The sequence below is a fragment of the Microcebus murinus genome, chromosome 19, assembly GCF_040939455.1.
Source record: "Microcebus murinus isolate Inina chromosome 19, M.murinus_Inina_mat1.0, whole genome shotgun sequence".
Taxonomy (NCBI): Eukaryota; Metazoa; Chordata; class Mammalia; order Primates; family Cheirogaleidae; genus Microcebus; species Microcebus murinus.
In genome coordinates this window covers 17,549,160-17,562,609 of record NC_134122.1, presented here as the reverse complement: position 1 = coordinate 17,562,609, position 13,450 = coordinate 17,549,160, and the positions used below count along the sequence as shown (strand labels likewise).

General features: G+C 45.7%; 1 protein-coding gene across 2 annotated transcripts in view; it reads right to left on the bottom strand.

Annotated features, from left to right (window-relative positions):
• PRKCB (protein kinase C beta) overlaps positions 1 to 13,450 on the bottom strand; it is a 301,234-nt gene that overhangs the window by 70,915 nt on the left and 216,869 nt on the right. For both annotated transcript variants that reach the window (XM_012780169.2, XM_012780168.2), the window contains exon 9: positions 6,465 to 6,611. In XM_012780169.2, the coding sequence (XP_012635623.1) occupies positions 6,465 to 6,611 (147 nt within the window). The remainder of the gene's footprint in view (positions 1 to 6,464; positions 6,612 to 13,450) is intronic.

Below are 13,450 nucleotides of genomic sequence, written 5' to 3'. Positions count from 1 at the left end.
TGAATTTTGAGCTAGGAAGTTGACGCCAGCACCTTGGAGAGTGGCACAGAAATGTTAAGTCTCCACGGGTATCTAGTGGAAGGGGCTATTACCACAGCCTCTATGGTCTCCTTCGTGACACACTCAGGCATTCAATGGCATCCATCTCTGGGGCATTCATCTGGGAAAGTCAAACACTGAAAGAGGAAGCTTAATGGTTTTGTCTCTCGCCTGTCTGCTTTTGACTTCAGACCATCTTAGACACAAATACAGCAACCGAACTTGATGGGATTTTTTAGAGATAAATCTAATACCTGAGCACCAAGTTTCTAAGGACTTTCCACTTTTTCCTTTTAATTTCATAAGCTGCTGACTTCTTCCTACTTGATTTATTCCTGGCTTAAGCTCTGCCTTAAGAAAGGCAGCATTAACACCTGGCATGTTTCATGATTTGAACACAAGGAAATGTCACAGGGAAGAGGCGCGTGGAGTTTTTTGTTTGTGGGGGGTAGTATGTTGGGAGTTCTAAAGGGAAAAGTCAGAAGGTCTTTTAAGTCACCATGAAAAATTCCAACCAGAGCTGTCCACCCAAATTGTTCTCCCAGCCTCTCTTGCACTTGAGGTGTGGCCATGTGACTAAGTTTTCTCTAATAGAGAGTAGGCAGACGTGATTGGTGCCACTTCCAAAACCAAGACTTTTAACAAGCAGCTTGTGCCTCCTCCGCCCTCTGAATGCAGAGAAAAACAAGGCCCGAGGGATTAATGGAGCCACATAAGACAAAAGGAACCTTGTCCCTTAATCACCATATGGAGAGAGTGGGTGGGGCCGGGAGGACTCCTCTTAAGATTGTCACCAGATGAAAACTGAACTTCTATTGGGTCCGAGCCAGTATGCAGTTGGGGGTCTATGTGTCACAGCAGTTGAATGCGCCTTAATAAAAGGAGCTTAGGTGCCCTGGCTGCCACGCAGATTAACCAAGCCTATTTTGGGTGCAGGGACCAGGAACAAAGAGACATTCTGAGATTTTCATTTACTCCTTCCCCTCTCTGCACAGCTCGCTCGTCCTTTAGATGTAGCTGGAGTCACTTTCTCACGGAAGCCTTCACCGACTTCAACTGCAAATCCCACTCGCACAGTCTCCCACTTCACACAACAAATTATCACAGCTGAGCTGCATTTCACATCTGTGAGTGTGATTTTTGGTTTCATGTTTATAGCCCCGCTGCGTTTTAAAGTATGCATTTTCGAAACTCGTGGAACGATACGCTTCAGATACGTGCATTTCGTCGTAGGTAAATTTTATAACGCCTTTAAAACGATCATTAAAACATATTGAATTCTGGCTAAATGATATACATGCTGAAAAGTTTGAGTCTAAAGGGTACAGATGTCTGCAACTTGCTCCAAAAGGCATTAAAAATGCCCTGATGGGGGCATAGACACATGGACAGGTATGTGGCAAAACAAAAACAGTCCAATGTTATTTGTAGAATCTAGGTGGTGGATATTATAGACATTCATTGTGTAATTCTTTCAACTTTTCTGTATTTTTAAAATTTTCATAATAATGTGCTGGGGGGAAAATTCAGTGAGAGCAGGGACCATGAGTATATTATATAAAGGGAATTAGCCTACATATAGTATATTTTATATTACTAATCATAATGTTCTGTGATTTGCTTCTAGTTTTACTTGATATTATGTCATGAAAATCTTTCTATGATGTTAGATAGATAGATATGTGTGTGAGACAGAGAGAAAGAGGAGAAAAACACTTCATTTTTTTAAATGTATCATGGAGATATCATTATATCTTTAACCTTCACATTATTAGCTAATATTTTGGCCATTTCCATCTTTTCTATTACCAATCATAAAGTAAATATCACTTTACATAGATCTTTTGTGCTTTGCTTTTGAGCTTCTTTATGTTCGTGGATCTATGTCCACTATAGCATTCTAGATGCTTCCCCAGCCCTGTCCTATCTCCCCACCCTGTCCCAACACACAGACTTCAGCACAGTGCCTTCCCCTGGCGAGAGTCAGGGGTGTAAGAGAATAAGAAAGCCCCCATTCAAACTTTCCAGCATAACTTTTTAAAAAGACTTAGATCATACAAATCACTACCAAGAGCACAAAGTCTAAGAAGACAAGCAATGTTAGCATTAACTACTTAATGGATGTTTACTGTGCCAGCACATTAGGGTTAGAGGAATCAAGTCTATAATGTAAGGAGTTGTATTTATGCTGTGTATATACTGTATCAGGTACTTGCTGTGTCTACTTTATAAGGTAAACTCGTATAATCAACCTGGACAGTCCATATCTGCCCAATTTATATATGTGTGGTACAATTTTAACTCCAGCAACCATTCGACAACCACAGGGGTTAAATTCTTAAAAGGTGTAAAGGTTGGCAAAGCCCATGTTAGAGACTGAAGGAATCATCGATACAGAGGGTTAAGGACAAAACTATAGGAAGCGACATTAAATAATAAATGAATTCTACCTCGGAATGCTGGAAGGCATCTATCTATGTGCATGTGGCCAGACATCCTTCCAGGTAAATGCCTTCACCTGTTCGGGAAAATAAACTCTCCAAATTTGTTCTTCTTTGTAAAGCTTTTGAAACAAGGCTTACTCGTTTAGAATTCAATGGCCTTCACACTTGCTTTCTCCCTTGTTTCGTTTTCACAGGTCTTAGCAAAGTGCTTGTGTCATTCCCTAGTCACTTCACAAATTATTACAGTGCTTAAGAGCATGTTTTTCTGGGCCGGATCTGAAACAGTGGACCTGGGGGAAGGGAGGCATAGACAGATTACCCCAAAGGTTGATCTCTTTCATCTCAAATCACTGCGCCTGTGTTCTTCTGTTTATGGGGATTGATCTATATACCGAATCAGACTTCAAAATGTTCAAAGTAGGCATTCAAATATAAAACCTGCATTAATTTTAAAACCCTGGTTGGCAAACCTAGAGTTACAAAGGATTACTATATGTTTTAAAGGATCATAGAGGTGTTTGTTATTCTACTTTGCTTTCATGACATACTGTTGTTTTCATCTATGATTTATTTGATGCTACTTCTCCAGTCTGGAACAGAACTCTCAATTATTACAACAGTTTCCATGGAAACATGTGATCTATTCTCTCTCATTCTCTCCCTGTTCCCCAATGATCCATTCTCCCACTACTCCACCTCCCCAACCCCAACTCTAATCCCTTCCATAAGGTCTTCCAGAACTTTCATTCCTCCATCAAAAATTCCCCAGCCTAAATTGTCAAGTGATCAAAAACGTGCATGGTACACTAACTTTTGAGTTAAGAAGGACAAGAATAAAAATGTTAAATTAGCATAGAGAGACTGGAAAGATGCAAATTAAACTAACAAATGTGTTCACCTAGGGATGGCGGTTGCAGTGACGAGTCACAGAAAGATGTGAACCTGGGTGAGAGCAAAACTTCTCCATGTTTATCCTTTTAATGTCATTCTAATTATGAGCCATGTGAATACATTGCTTAGTAGAAATAGAATTAAATTTTTGAAAACTTCGCCAAAGCTTCAGCTTATTGGAACCTCTTCTTTCTGTAGGCCCCTTTCTTCCCCATCATCAGGGAAACTGCTCTACCTTTGAAATCTAAATGCCTCTATTCTTCCTAACATTTTAAATATCTTGGCCTCGGCCATTTGGTTTTTATGCCTAGACTTCTAAACCCCCCTTTTCCCCACCCAGGCAGTGACCCTCTTCCTGCTCGACTTCTTTCTCCACCCAGTCTAGATACCATTTTCATTCACTGATTCAACACACTTCTACTGGAGCACCTGAGATAGGCCGGGCTCCATGCATCTGCAGTGGGCGTCTCTCTGCCTAGAATCCTTAACTCCCTTGTTATCACAATCTTCTGGTTCGCTGATCCTGTGAATCTGCAGCTCAGCTCAAACTCACCATCTTCTCCAGCCCCACATGAAGGCAGCTTAGAGCTACTAGCAAAAAAATCACACAATGGTGTGGACACTGCCAACTGCCTGTGCTCTAACTTTGGGGACCCCAGACTGCTTGGCAATCTAACTGAGTGCCCTTACTCTCTGTTCCCATTCCATGCCAAGGGTCTTCCAACTTTGGGCCATCAGCTCAGATCCCTTATTTCATCTCAGCAGAGGACCTTGCCACCCATAGACAGAGAAAACCCATGCATTCAATCTAGGAACAGAATGAATTCCATCCCTAGGCACTGGAAACAGAGTGGTGACCAGGACACAGAAGATCCCTACTCTTGTGGGTTTCTTTTCTTTTCTTTTCTTTTCTTTTCTTTTCTTTTCTTTTCTTTTCTTTTCTTCTTTTCTTTTCTTTTCTTTTCTCTCTCTTTCCTTTCCTCCCTCCCTCTCTCCCTCCCTCCCTCCCTTCCTCTCTCTCTCTCTCTCTCTTTCTTTCTCTCTTCTTTCCCTTCCTTCCTTCCTTCCTTCCTTCCTTCCTTCCTTCCTTCCTTCCTTCCTTCCTTCCTTCCTCCCTCCCTCCCTCCCTCCCTCCCTCCCTCCCTCCCTCCCTCCTTTCTTTCTTTCTTTCTTTCTTTCTTTCTTTCTTTCTTTCTTTCTTTCTTTCTTTCTTTCCTTCTTTCCTTCTTTCCTTCTTTCCTTCTTTCCTTCTTTCCTTCTTTCCTTCTTTCTTCTTTCTTTCTTTCTTTCTTTCTTTCTTTCTTTCTTTCTTTCTTTCTTTCTTTCTTTCTTTCTTTCTTTCTTTCTTTCTTTCTTTCTTTCTTTCTTTCTTTCTTTCTTTCTTTCTGATGGAGTCTTGCTCTGTTGCCCAGGCTGGAGTGAAGTGGTACAATCACAGCTCACTGCAGCCTCAAACTCATGGGCTTAAGCAATTCTCCTGTCTCAGCCTCCCAAGTAGCTGAGACTACAAGTGAACACCACTATGTTTGGCTAATTTCTAAAATGTTTTGTAGAGACAGAGGTCTCACTATGTTGTCCAAGTTGGTCCCAAACTCCTGGGCTCAGGTGATCCTCCCACCTTGGCCTTCCAAAGTGCTGGGATTGCAGGCATGAACCAGCATGCCCAGGCCCTCTTGTTGAACTTAGAAAGGAAAGAGGAACCAACCAGTAAAGAAACAGGAAAAGTATCACCCAGTAGTGGGGGTTATAGAGAGCAAGTGGGTGGCAACTTTGAGTGGGCGGTCAGGGAAGACCTCTCAGAAGAGGAGAAGTCTACGTTGAGATGTGAATTACAGGAAGGAACCAGCCACACAAAGGGCAAAGGGAGCAGCATCGCCAAAGCTCTAAGGGAGGAAGGAGCTTTGTATGTTTCAGTAACCGAGAGCCACCATTGTGGCCAGAGCACAGTGGGTGATGGAGAGAAGAAAAAGAAGATGGAAAAGTCAAGCAGAGAACAAGGGGCAGATCGCAAAGGGTGATGTACGCCTAAGACATAGCATACAATTGATTCTAATCACAATGGGAAGTCATGGGAGGGTTTTAAGCAGGTAAGCGCCTTGCACTAATGTAAGCTTTAAAAAATTGTTATGGCTGCTAAGTAGAAAGTACATGGATTATAAGTAACAAGATTGGGAGTGGGAACTCAGTTAGGTGCTTCTGCAGTTGTCCAAGTGATCCATACGGTTTAGATTAGGATTGCATGAGTGAAGATGCTTTGAAGGAGCTGTCAGGGTTCACTGATGGATTGCACGTGAGAGGGGCAGGGAGGATGGGGTGAAGGAAAGAGGGGGAACTCAAGGATAACCCCCAGATTTGGGGCTTGAGCTACAGAGATGGGGAAAAAATTTATATTTTTTGCACACCTGGGTTTGTGGTATGAGATTTATGCTAGACATCTTTATGGCACACAAAGGGATTAAAAGACTCAAAGCAACACTAAACAAGTCAGGAATGCTTATAACACAATCTCAACTCCAGTAAAACAGTGTCTCATGGCATCTATAAAAGCATCCAGAATCACTCTATGAGTCCCAGGGTCATCCTTCCACTCTGCTGCTGTTTGAAAGGGACTGTTTCCTTTCTGGGCTGCCAGAGTAATCTTTTCCAAAAGGCAAATCTGATCGTGTCACTTCCCTGCTTAAAAACTTTCAATGGCTCCCCATTACACTGTGAATAAAATCCAAACTCCTCATCATAGCTCATAAGGCTTTGTGTGTTCAGGCACCTGCTTACTCTATGATGTCACATCCTACAACCTCTTCCTGCTCATGACATTTCAGCCCCAACATCTTCTGTTGAAACCCTAGAATGCACCAAGCCCTTCCCGACCTCAGGACCTTTGCACGTGCTATTCTCTCTGCTGAGGATGTTCTTTGCCAGCTCTTTGAAGGCCTAGCTGGTTCATTCCCATCCTTCAGGTCTCAGCTTGAATGTCACCTCCTCAGACAGTCTGAGTGGGTCCCCTTTTGATTTGTTTGTGACCAAAAGCAATGTGCCTGCCTTGTTAGATGTTCCTTCCTGAGCAGGTGCAGCCACCAAGTCATACCGTACCTTGCCAAAGCTGCCTTTCCCCAGCACCATCAGGAAGTTAAAATCGGTCAGTTTCATCCGGTCCCTGTTGCCATTGTTGTCAAATTTGGATATGGTGTTGGTCGTCTTTTCTTCCGGAACCTTGGTTCCCGGGCCGATCTTGGCTCTCTGGAGGAGGAAGCACACAGAGAACATTACTGGGGTTTGAGGATGCCCTTGTAGGAAGACACACATAAACACCGGAAGCTGTGGTTCCCGCAGCCCAGGCAGCCCATCCACGGGCAAAGCACGAGCCTACATCCTCCGCTTTGCAAGCCTGAGACCTGGAGGCCATCCTTGGTACCTCCACCTCCCTTTCACCCCTTATGTCTCATCCATCCCCAGGAACTGTCATTTTTTCCCCTTCCCAGCTGTCTCTAGAATTCTTCTACTTCTTTCCATCTCCCCCTACACCACCTGCCATCCTCGCCCACCTGGACAATGCACATTGAATCCCTTCTCACTGGGCTTCACACACAGGCCAGCCTGAGTGAGCTTCTCACCCAACCAAGCCAACCCCTGCTGGAAATGCTTCAGTGGAGTCCCACTACTTTTAAGGTAAAGATCAAAGGCCTTTCACTGGCCTCTAGGATCAGGCCCTACCTGGCTCTCCAACCTCATCCCTTCTAGGGTCTTTCTACCCTGTAAATCAGCTTCATCCTCCTTTCACTCCCCCAAATGTCCCGGGCTCCACCTACCTCAGGACCTTTGGACCTGCTGCTGCTGCTGCTGTATGCAAAGCTATTCTGTCCCCTTTGCCAAGCTAGCTACCCACTGCGTCCCATTTTCACTTCCTCTGGGAAGCCTTCCCGGATTCTCTGTCTGAAGTAGATTTCCCTCCTTCCACTTCACTTCCCACTAATATTAGATGATAGCTGTTTGTTTGTTCCCCTCCAATAAATGGAAACTCTGCAAGGACAGGGAGTATTTCTCATTCTCTGTGATTTTCCTGATGACTAGTATAATTCCCAGCTAAATACCTATTGAATAAACAGATGAGTTGGTGCCCGTGTTTGTCCTCAGTGCAGAGCTCCCTGCTGTGAGCGGCAGGAGGGGGGCTCAGAGTGGCAGCAGGTGCTTTGGGAGTTTGTCACTGGACTCATTGCTAGCAGAGAGAACACTGTGGAGCTAAAAGCTTGGGTTAGACTGTGACTCAGACATGGATCAGCTGTGTGGCCCTGAGCAAGTCAGGTGGCTCATGGCACCTGTCTGCGCACACATCCTATCCCCTCCCATTCCTCTCGGAGCAAAAGCCAAGGGCTGCAGGTGACCTGGCCCACCCCTCTGCACCTGTCCAATTTCAGCCTCCTTGCTACTTCCACACTGGTGTCCTTGCTGTTCTCTGAACATACCAAACATGCTCTTGCCCCAGGGACTTTGCACTTGCTGTCCCTTTTGCCTGGAATACTCTCTCCCCAGAGCCCCCACCCCTCCCTGAACACCCTGCATAAAATTGCTCTCAGCAATCTCCATTCTCCTTACTCGACTTTCTCCAGGTCACTTGTCACCATCTTACAGATCATATGTTTCTTAATTTATTGTCTTTCTGCTCACACCAGAACACAAGCTCCCTGGGGGCAAGGATTTTGTCTGCTTTGTTTTCCACTGTTTCCCTGGTACCTAGAGCAGTGCATGGTGCAGAGAAGGTGCTTACTTGCGTTGGGTGACCGAACCTTTCTAAACCTTGGTCCCTTTTTCAAGACAATGGAGAGAATGGCATCATGTATCACAGAGTTCTTAGCACCATTCCTGGCACACAGTGGGTGCTCAGTGGACGGAAGCTATTATTACTGTGGCATCATTCAGTTATTTTTGGAAGACTAGGAGACAACGAAAATCTTTTCTGCGTTTTGAGTATCACGGAAGAATCATTCATTCATTCATTCAAGAAAGACTTATTGAGAGCCTGCCATGTGCCAGGTGCTGTTCTAGGTGCTGAAAATATATTAGGGAGCACAATAGATATTGGTGCTCAAAGATTATGCATTCTAGCAGGGACTGGGTCCTCTGCCCTGTGTCCAAAAGGTATGTTGGAGTTATCCAGGTGGAGAACTTGGTGCTGGCAGCAGGAATGCATTTATGGAACAGAGAGGAAGACACATTTGAGGAACTAAACACTGGTCATCTGGCTGGAGCTTGGAGCGCAAGGTGGACATGGCACAGAAGGTAGCTGAAAGGTGAGAAGGACCTTGCGCACCACGTTAAGACATTTGGGCTGATTCTGAGCATGGCCAGCAGCTTCTGAAAGGTTTTAAGTAGGGCAGTGGTGTGATCATATTACATGTAGACCAGGGCAAACACGACATCCACCGTTTTCTCTTTCTGGAATTAATATTTGGAAAATGGAGGTGGGAGACACAGTGAAATGCATAAATCTCAAGTGTACAGTCCTACGATTTTTGACAACTGCAAACACGCATGTAACCCAAACCCCGAACAAGATACAGAACATTTCCATCACCTCTGAAAGTTCCCACTCAAGCCCCCCTCCCACTAAGGCAATCTCTGTTCTGATTTCTCTCAGTTGTGTCTGTTCTCGCATCTCATCTACACGGCATCGTAGAGTGCGTACTCTTTTGTGTCTGGCTTCTTCCACTCATCAGGATGTTCTTGAAATTCATCCACATTGTTGCATGAGTCAGTAATTTGTCCCTTTGTGTTGCTGAGCGGCACTCATTGATCACTCTGGGTGGAGTGAAGAGGTTCATTTGAAGGAAGTGAGTTTGGAGATCATTAGGATGTGACTTCAGTTATTAAGGAGAGAAAAGGTGGGGTCTGAACTCAGGTGTAGATGGAATGAAGGTGGCCTATTTAGAAGCTACATGTGTCACAGCTGGCTTGAGGACAGATGTGGGAGAAGGGGTATCAGAGATGAAGAACAGCTCCCCAGCTTCTGTTTTGGGGGACTGGGAGAATGGTGGTACTTTCCACTGAGATAAAAAGTGGAAGAAGGCCAGGCACAGTGGCTCACACCTATAATCCTAGCACTTTGGAAGGCTGAAATGGGGGGATCACGTGAGGCCAGGAGTTCGAGACCAGCCTGGGCAACATAGTGAGACTCCCATCTTTACGAAAAATTAGCTAGGCTTGGTGGCGCATGCCTGCAGTCCCGCTACTCAGGAGGCTGAGGCAGGAGGATCCCTTGAGCCCAGGAGTTAGAGGCTGCAGTGAGCTATGATGATGCCCCCACACTCTAGCCCAGGTGATAGACTGAGATTCTGTCTCAAAAAAGAAAAGTGGGAGAGGAGGAGCAAGTTTGGAAGTGTGGCATGAAGGCGGGCAGAGATGACCATTCTGATTTCAGACGTGTTGAGATCCCCTTCCCCACAGTGGCTTGAACCTGCACGGTTTACTTCTTCCTCATAGGGTACACATTCCCCCATCATTTAGAGACCAGGGCAAACACAACATCCACCGTTTTCTCTTTCTGGAATTAATATTTGGAAAATGGAGGTGGGCGACACAGTGAAATGCATAACTCTCAAGTGTACAGTTCTATGATTTTTGACAACTGCAAACACGCATGTAACCCAAACCCCGAACAAGATACAGAACATTTCCATCACCTCTGAAAGTTCCCACTCAAGCCCCCCTCCCACTAAGGCAATCTCTGTTCTGATTTCTCTCCCCATAGGTCAGTTGTGTCTGTTCTCGCATCTCATCTACACGGCATCGTAGAGTGCGTACTCTTTTGTGTCTGGCTTCTTCCACTCATCAGGATGTTCTTGAAATTCATCCACATTGTTGCATGAGTCAGTAATTTGTCCCTTTGTGTTGCTGAGCGGCACTCATTGTTCATGTTTATCCACTCTCCTGTTTATGGCATTAGATTGCTTCCACTTTCGGCCTGCTTAACAAGGCTGCTATGAACATGCTGGTGAGGTTATTCTACAGTGAGATACGTGGAGGTTTATGTGTCTCTGGGACAACCAAGGACAAATACCCAACAATACCCAGTAAGCAGTTGTAGAGGCGCGTTTGGGCTTGAGAAAAGATATCTGGAGACAGAGATTTGAGGGTTATAGGCAAAGAGGGGTAGTTAAAACCATGAGATGGTCTTATTTGCAAGGGCAGACTGCAAATAAGGAAAGAGCCAGGCGAGGACAGAAGCTGCCCCCCTTTTCTTGGCGCCCTCCCAAGCCCCCGAGTTTTGGCTAGGCTGGGCTGACCCAAACACATCCCGGTGCCTTCCCCGCCCCACCATCTCACCACTTTGTGACTCTGTCTCTCACCTTCATTGGATCCTAACTCTAGACTCATCAGATTCATGCACTCCATTCTCCAACCCGTGAAGGTCTAAGTCCTGACTGTCCGGGTTCCCAGGTCCCATCCCGGGTTTTCCTGCCCATCTGCCTGTAGGTCCCAGCGCTCAGGCCCAGTGAAGCGTGAGTGTGGCGCTCAACTTCCCAACGTCTTCATTCGACTTTGTTTAGTGAATTGAGATAAGGATTTTTTGTTGTTGTTATCTTTTTTTTTTCCTGTCCTTCAAGGAGTAACAAGTGGCTAATAGCCTCATCTCTCAGCCCTGCAAGCTCTCTTCTTCCTTCCTTTTGGGAGGTTTCTCATGGGTATGTTAATTCAACTTCTAGAATCTAGATCAGAAGTCTAATAACCCTGTTGGTCTGGTCTGCACAGTGTTTGTTGTTATTTTAATATTTAATTAGTTGCCAACTGTTGGAAATCTGGAGATGTTTTATGAAAACACAGATTCCCCGCTTCTTTTGAAGATGTAGGTCTGGTGACACTAGGTGGGGCTGAGCGCTTTCCCCTCCTTGTTATCTGCCAGCTCCTCAAACCATCTGGGCGTGTGACCCTACACAGCCAACCTTCTGAGGATGAGAACCCCGTCCTGTGTCCTTCCAAACATCCCACTGTTCCAAGAGCCTCATGCCCAGTGTGTAACCATCAGAGAGTGACATTTGAAGATTGAGACCCGAATTAAAGTTGTCCTTTATCTGGCTGGGCAGGCTAGGCCTTCAGAAACAGGGCTACACTCATGGCTGCCTTTTCATGTCAGCAATTAGAGCCCTTGAACTCAGCGCTCAAAGAGAAAGCAAACAGAGGACACTCCCGAGCAAAGAGCCGTGCCACTCTCTAGCCTTCATCAGGGGACTGTGGGGGCGTCCTGGTGTCCTGGCTCCAGGTCTCATCTCAGATGACGAACGCCTGTCCTGGCTTGAACTACAGGCTCCCCGCCACCCCACCCCTACAAGGAGTTACTGCGGGCACGCCCAGCCACCCAGCAGTGGAGACAAAGGCCTCTGCAGGCTAGAAGGGCCTGCGGATTCTCCTTAACCCCCAAGGAGCCCTTCCAACACCCAGAAGGAGCATGTTCTGAGTTTTGTTTATTCCAAGGGGTTGGGGGAAGCTGATGGCGATAACAATGATGCCAGCAACCTAACATCTGAATGCTCATGACGTGCCAGACACTTTTCTAAATGCATTACCTCATTCACGCCGCACATAACCTTATGAGCTAAGCAGCGCCATGATTCCCCATTTTACAGATGAGGGGTTGAAAGCTCAGAGAGACAATGTAACTTGCTTACGGCCACTCAGCAAAGAAGTGGTAGAACTGAGATTCAAACCCAGGCAGCCTGGCATTCCAGCCAGTGCACCTAACCACTAGGTTACACTGCACAGATGTGGCCATTGGTGTTCCACCAAGACGCCGCCAGCATGCTCCCACACCTGAAGCTGCTCACAGCAAACACTTGGGACTATGACTGCAAACACAGCAAACACTCTTTGCCTGAGGACTTATTTTCTGGTTGCAGGAGCAAGCACAGCCCGCAAGCAGGGCACATTGAAAGTGCTGGCCAGAGAATTCTGCTGGGAACAGCCCTCAACCTGCGATGGAAGGGGAGCCGGCAGGTAGCACCTCAGCTTCCTGTCCCTTGGTGGGGCTGGGGCATGAATTCTGTGCTGACTCCCAGCTTCTCCAGCAGGATGAAACCCCAGTTGCCCACAGCAGTGACTGGGCTTGATAAATACTTCCTTTTCTGGTTTCCTTTTCTTTCCTTACTGTCCCACGACCCGACGGTGCTTCCAGGATCACCTCCCAAATAAGCTACTGGCACTTGAATCCTTATGGTCTGTTTCTGGGGAAACTCCAACCAGGACAATGACCAGCTCTGGGACCTTGAAAAGTTACTTAGCTTCTCTGGGCCTCAGTTTCCTCATTTGTAAAAGAGAAATGAGGGTAATAATAGTAACCACCATTCAGGGTTGTTATAAAGATGAAATTGTGTAAGTTAACATTTGCAAAGCACTTAGAATAATAACTGGCACGTAGCAAGCACTTTGCTAAATAAAATCCCATTCTGAACCATCCAAAATGGAGTCTTCTCTTGCCCGGCCCATCGGCAAGCCCATGGTCAGACTGGAAGCCCCCCAAACAGAACCAACTCTGATGTTCCGATGATATACCACGTGTGGTAACTGCACCAAGCTCACGCTGCCATGAAATTCTATCACCCTGATTCCAGCAGCTCGACTTCACTGTCACTCAGACTTCCCCCAGATAAGAGGCTTGAAAGTAATTTCTGAGTCATTCCCGGGTGCTAATTGGTTATTGCACAGGGATTACATTTCTCACGTTCAAGGTCAACTGAAGTTCCTCTCTGAGTCTGAGAACAATTTTCAGTCTGTTGGAAACAATTTTTTAAATCAACAACTACAGTATGGAGTGATTATAATTCAGGCATAAACAAGCATTTGCAGGCTCTTGCTGGAAATAAAGGGAAACATTTTGCTGCATGCAGATAAAACAGTCCTTTGCTCCAAGCCAATTACTGGCCCAGACAAATGCTCTGCTCACGTAGGAAATGTTTTCCTTGGTGTTCTGAAGTGTCATCCCGGCTGCCCCGGGACAGAAGAAATCATTTCGCAAAACTGAGACGTCGTTGTACGCAAGAAGATACCGGCCTTGTTTTTTCACCCATGATAGTATGTTTCTAAGGTAGCAG